We start from the raw sequence: 6,245 nt of genomic DNA, 5'->3' as shown, positions 1-6,245 counted from the left end.
CTCCACTTCCTCTCCGCCAGTCGGACAACCACGGTGGGGGCGATAAATGCCCCCGATCGCCGGGCTCCAGAAGAAGTTAGTACAGTTGTTGTCTGAACTTCATGTTTCAACATGAGATAAGTGGATTAATATGGCATTACTCGCATAAATTTCACTCATCTCCTAAATCTGGAGCGTGGGTCTCATTTATACAGTATAACTAAAACAGCTCTCAGTAGAACTTCCACAAATTTTGCGGTACGTCCGGGGGGAAAGCTACATTCTGTTTGTGCAGGCTACTTTAGTGTCCAAAGATGGTGCCAGTTTGAAATGTGGTGGAATGTCTTAAACGCATAGTAAAATGATCGCCCCGATATTTGGGATTTTATCGGTATTAAATGTTTCCTTTGCCACATAAAAAGCACAACTCCACTAGATGTCAGAAAACTGTGATCAATCTTCATCAAAATGTATGTGGACATCTCATTTTATGCCAACTCAGCGTTTTAGACTGGCAAAGGTGCTCAGACATTGTAGCATTAGTCTTTAAAACGCGACTAAATTCAGAAACACTTAATTACCGGGATATCAAATAAGATGGAGACAATTACTAGTGACTTTGGGCGAGAGGCATGAGACACCCTGGTTTAGTTGCCAGGCAATCCCAAGGCAAATACCTGTATGGACAAAAAAACATTCACCCCTAAGGAAAATGTAGAGTCCCCAGCCTCAGAGGATGAAGATGTGATGGCCACATGGCCACCACCACCTGTGACAAAGTGTACCTTATTAATAAAAAGAACTTCCAGGCCTTGGGATTACCCTCATTTTTTTCAACAGGCAAATAAATTCAGTTAAACATTTAATTGTTGGCTAAAGACCCATGACATCTGCTTTCAAATCATGAGCAGAAACCATGATTATTGGATACTTCACTCTTCATTGTACTCCTATTAAGAATTTTTTTTCCCTGTATGCCAACTTGCTGACTGTAGCTCGATTCGAGCGGACAGACATTGTGCATGACATTGCACAGACTAGAAGCGGGACAGAGGTTCAAGGAATATGATTAATCTGCTCCTTTACCGCAAACTCTTCACATCCACTTGAAAGCTATCAAGCCGCTTCAGAGGCGAAGCTTCAGTCGGGTCAGACAGTAAGTAGGTAGAATCCTCATACAAATGTTGCTTTCAGTTTACTTTGTTCTATAGGATCTTTGCCCTCATTCTGCGCCAACTGTCTCTTGGTTTTCACCATGGAGGGAAGGTCCGAGGTCTGATATACGGCTGACCTCATCCTGCTACCACGGCAACACAGCTCTGAAGCCACATCCTCCCATTTCATGTTCAGTTCATGTCCTGAAGGGCCACGGCGGCCTCGGGAGGCTGCGCGGGCATGCCCTGTGTTGTCAGAGTTATGACTCATAGCAACTTTGTCCACATCCAGGGCTTGTTTGGTAACTTTGCGGTTGGAGCGTGATGAAGGCGACTTGGATTTGCGTCGCGAGCGTGGAGGTGGCCGATGAGGGGCAGGATGAGGAGATGGAGAGGGAGGTGCACGGTTGGATGCTGTTCTGCTCACAACTTTGATATTGTCTCTTCTTTCCCTCCCTCTCCATCTGTCTCTGTTGTGACCTGAGGACAAAGAGGCTTCTATAAAGAAAAAAAAAAGCAATCAAAAAGCAACTGGTGGCGTAGTAAAAACATGCAAAAGCACAGCAAACATGCTTGGAAAACCTGTATGCCTACAAGAAATTCAAAATCCCCATTCTTTGAGTTAGACATGTGCAGCTCCGGTCCTTGAGGGCTGCTGTCCTGTCTGTTTTATATGACTCCTTTCTCCAATACACCTCATTTAAATGGTCAGCACATCAGCAAGCGCTGAGGAATCCTGATCACGATCCTGATGATGATAATGCTCAGTCTGGATTTATGCTGTCTGAGAGACGATATCTGTTGCCTTCACCAAACAGATAATGTTTGTGTTGTGTTAGCAGAATAATACATCCATCCATTTTCTAATCCGCTTATCCTCACAAGGGTCACGGACGTGCTGGAGCCTATCCCAGCTGACTTCGAGTAATACAGTAGGTGGGGTACACCCTGAACTGGTGGCCAGCCAATCACCGGGCACAGAATAACATAAAAACTAGAAACTAAAATTATGGAGCTGCACATTTATCCCTCATATCGAATACTTTCCCATGCTCTACAGCTTTACAAAGTGAAATACGATTTTTTTTTACATTACACACACACATACACACACACACTTTAATTGTTTGGCCTTGGCAGAGGCGTTCACACCCCCAACATGTCATTGTGCTTTGCAGTGGTGTACAACTGCACAAGATAAACAGAGCTGTTGGTAATATCACCTTATTTATCGACACAAGAGGGGCAAAACATCTCAGTATGATGTAGTGCATTTGTACAGCTTTTATAGGAAGTCATTAGCTTGTGTGCAAGTATCCCACAAACAGACCAGAGAGTGTATAACAGTACTGTACTGTATATCCTATCCAGGTTTGAGTGGCCATAAAGCAACATGGAATGTGAAGTGCCCAATGTACAGGAGGGGTGCCTGATGAGTACCTGTAACTCACTTAAATGAACAACAATTTAAGATGGGCAGTTTGATCCATTGGCTTGAGGCCATGAATATTAAGCTGCCTGAACTCACACTACAGTACTGCCATTTACCCCAAATAACCCTGACCACTGAAGCCGAATTAAGATTTTTTAAATGGATTTATTTATTTTGACAAATCAGGCATATGCCTTTTGTACCCATTTGAAAGACCCCCTCATCCCCCGTAACTGGGTGAGAGAGAGAGAATATCGAGGAAATGAGTATCCCCAAGATGTCCATGACATCATGGGAAAGAGCTACAGTGTCGACTCATTCATGCACACTGGTGCCACCTAGTGGCTGACAGAAACAATGGCTGCCCGTTTCTTTATATCGGTTTCTGCTTAAAAACCGAAGAGAACTGAGACTCACAAAAATGTTACACTTCAATAGACTTCCTGTTTCAAACGATTACGTATGACTATTCGAAGAAACAGAAGACTGAAATCCAGCAGCTCTCTGCCTTTCCATCCATCCATCGAAATTTACGTGTGTGTGTGTGTGTGTGTGTGTGTGTTGTTGCCAGCAGATGGCGCCATTTATGATGAATAGCGAAACAGTTTTAACGGAGGAATTTCATTCTTCAAGCAATCCAGTTTTTAGACTACAGGGTTCCCATAAACGGAATTGAGTACTCACAGTTAAAAATGGTCCCAAAGTGCCACATTCAATACCTGCAAAGTAGTACAGGTCTGTTTGGGTCAGATTAATATGTATATGGATATTCACATCTTTGTATGTTTCCCCTTACCAACTTTAAGTAGTGTTTCTCTGACAAAGTCATCAAAGAAACATTTGATTGAACTTGACACTTGAAGCGTAACATGACAAAGCTTGCCGAGCAAGGCACTGAGCCGAAGGGAATCTATGCACAACTATTAGCCCAGTTCCTGCTCCAAAAAGCCTTTGTAGCTGTAAAACAAAAGCTTTGCCCTCTTTCCCTCACTTGTTTTTTTTCTCTCCTCTCTCCCACACACACAATGAGAACTAAACAGAATAGGAAGTAGCAAAAGGGAATGCCATTTTTTTTAAGGATTGAGAGATTGAGGCCAAGTGGAAAAAAACTACACTATACAATGTACCTGAATTAATTTAGGCATAGCCATATTCTGAACACTGGGATGAATATTTCTGCAATTAGATTTCCCCTTTCAATCTGCATATTATTGTCAGATAAAATCAGCAGTGAAATACAATGATGTAGTGCAGCATTGCCTGCAGGACAGTTGCTTTGACATGTGCCATATCACAGGACTTGGATAAGGTCAAAGGACAGAGAAAAGAAAGAGAGGCTGCTCTGGTAAGACAAAGAGAGACTTCAAGCTCTGAACATTTATTGTATCTATTTACAGACACATTGCAAGAGAGCAGTTAAAGATGGTTTCTGCGACTTATTAGGTTAAGAAACAGATAGCTGAAATGCAGTTGAACAACAGCAACATGTGGCGATTTCACTAGTTTGGCTATGTACAAAGTAACACTTTTCGTTTTACCGACAGGGTGAAAAATAGAAGGTTGTAAGATAAATTAATATTTCCTCAGGGATACAACACATAACAGAAAAGGTGGAAAGGGAACCATTTAGCCACAATCCCGTCGTGAGTCGAGAAGAATTTGAATTGGGAGTTTTTGTGACTTTTGCCTTCATGAAGGATTTTCAATGATTAAAATCCTTTCCAAAATGATGGTGATGTTTACATTGATTCCACTCTGTCCAAATACTTTTGAGCACCTGGTTGAATTGGAGGTGACAAAGATGGTTTGGTCATTCCCTTGACTGATGCAGGTTGTCTCTGTGAAAATGGATGGACCGATGAAAATGGAGGCACTGTACGGTCAATAAAACCTCAAAATCACACGCCATTTGGGGAAACCTCTTGAAGGAAAGATCAAAGCCATAATCATGTTGATTGTTGTACTTTGTATTCTGAAACAATTGTGGTTGACGAATAAAGGCAAAATGACAGAAACTCTGTCCCGTTGCAAATACTTCCGGACCGACCTCCGCTGTAGTTATTTTATAAGAGTCACTGCAGGAAGCTACTCTCTGAAAACCTTTCGGGAATAACAAGACAGGCTTTGTGATGTTGTGCAAAGAAGACAGGAGACTGCAAGATCGGTGCAAAACTTTCTCTCTTTTTGGTCTGCAAGCACTGCCGGCATGCACAATGACTGTGGCCTGTGTTTGCATGAATGGCATTAGGAGTGCCTGAGGTGAGAGAGGTGAAAACACAGAATGTACTGTACTCAAGTTGGAACAAAGAACAGCTGAGCAAATGTGTTGGTTCATGCTACTCGAGCAGGGAATCTGCATTTGTCTGGTCAGTGCGCACTCTGCACTACCTCACACCAAGCACATCATATAATTTACAACTTCCGTTCTTTTAGCGTGAATATACTTGTACTGTCAAAGTGATTTCAACATGTGTACAAATGTGTAGAGTCTTGTTCGCAATGGGCTAAAGTGCATCGTTATGTTCTTTTGGTGAGGGGAGTTGGATGAGAGTTTGGCACAGGTCTTCCCTGCACTCCCCCTCATGATTACATCTCAGGGAAACAAAAAATGAAAATCCACAGCAAGCCAGCTCAAAGGTTCACACAGATACACACCACGTCGGAAAATTCCAAGGACAACTTGCGACCTTTCATCATAATGCATCTATTCATCCTCGCTTCAGCTTCCTTTCCTGTGTCCGGCCAACTTGGGCGGCAGGTCACAGTGCATACATTAGAATTATAATACAACAAAGCACATTTGTGGTGTGAGCTGTTGAACAGCTACACCGAAACGGAATGCTTCTGTACCACAGGGAGTGTTTTTTTTTAAATTGTCCCGCAAGTTAGGACTGAGCTGACTAAAGGAAGGGAGGAGACGCGGATGCATTCGGTCTCAACTGAAAGCGTCAAACTGACTTGAAAGAGGCCACTGCCACTCGCAGTCAGCTGAAGGGAGATGTGAAAGGTCAAACGGGGGAAGTACCTGAGCAAGGCCGAATGTCCTGTGCTTGCTCTTGGGGTTGGGGGTGGGGTTTAGACTGCAGGCTGGAGGGGGTGACGTAGTTGAGGCTGGCGCTACTGATGTCTGCCTCGCCCACGAGAGTCAGTTCCGACAAGGCGTCCTCTTCTAGCATCTGGACTGACGACCCCCTGCCAGTGTCCTTGAGTGCACCATGCTGGACCTCCTGGGACGGGTGGATGGGAGAGATCGTGGCAGGAAACGGCAAAGAAGTGGGTCTGGCGTTCCCCCACCCTCCAATGTCAGAGCCCAACGCAGAGTCCAAACTTTGACACTGATGATGAGCGTTGAGAAAATGGCCGCCGCTTGCCCTGTCGTTGTGGCTGGCCTTGTTCCCCGGGTGAACGCTGCCAGTGGCAGGGTTGCGGGAATGAGGGGTGGAGCAACAGGGCTCGGGGTCAAAGGGCGGAGGCGCAGCTCGGACGGTCGCAGACGGTGACAGGCGAAGGAAGTCTGGGAGCTGCAGATCACTTTTGTTCAGCAGGCCTCGCTGGTCGTCAGCTCTGTTGCTCTGAGCTTTGGAAATGAGGTTGAAGAACTCTGGATACACACACACACACACACACACACACACACACACACACACACACACACCGATGCAAAAATACGTGTGCAAACA

General features: G+C 44.5%; 1 protein-coding gene across 2 annotated transcripts in view; it reads right to left on the bottom strand.

The window, feature by feature from the left end:
* Window positions 1-3,908: 3,908 nt before the first annotated feature.
* Window positions 3,909-6,245, bottom strand: part of rgs12b (regulator of G protein signaling 12b) — a 50,283-nt gene continuing 47,946 nt past the window's right edge. The window contains exon 19 of one of the 2 annotated variants that reach the window (XM_086119735.1): window positions 3,909-6,166. In XM_086119735.1, the coding sequence (XP_085975861.1) occupies window positions 5,574-6,166 (593 nt within the window). In that variant the 3' untranslated portion in view covers window positions 3,909-5,573. The remainder of the gene's footprint in view (window positions 6,167-6,245) is intronic. The other variant, XM_086119736.1, reaches the window with a different exon arrangement.

Source organism: Hippocampus guttulatus, chromosome 9 (assembly GCF_054856545.1).
Source record: "Hippocampus guttulatus isolate MCC_2025c chromosome 9, RoL_Hgut_1.0, whole genome shotgun sequence".
In the NCBI taxonomy this organism is placed as follows: Eukaryota; Metazoa; Chordata; class Actinopteri; order Syngnathiformes; family Syngnathidae; genus Hippocampus; species Hippocampus guttulatus.
The sequence above is the reverse complement of the archived record's forward strand: the minus strand, read 5'-3'. Positions and strand labels throughout refer to the sequence as shown.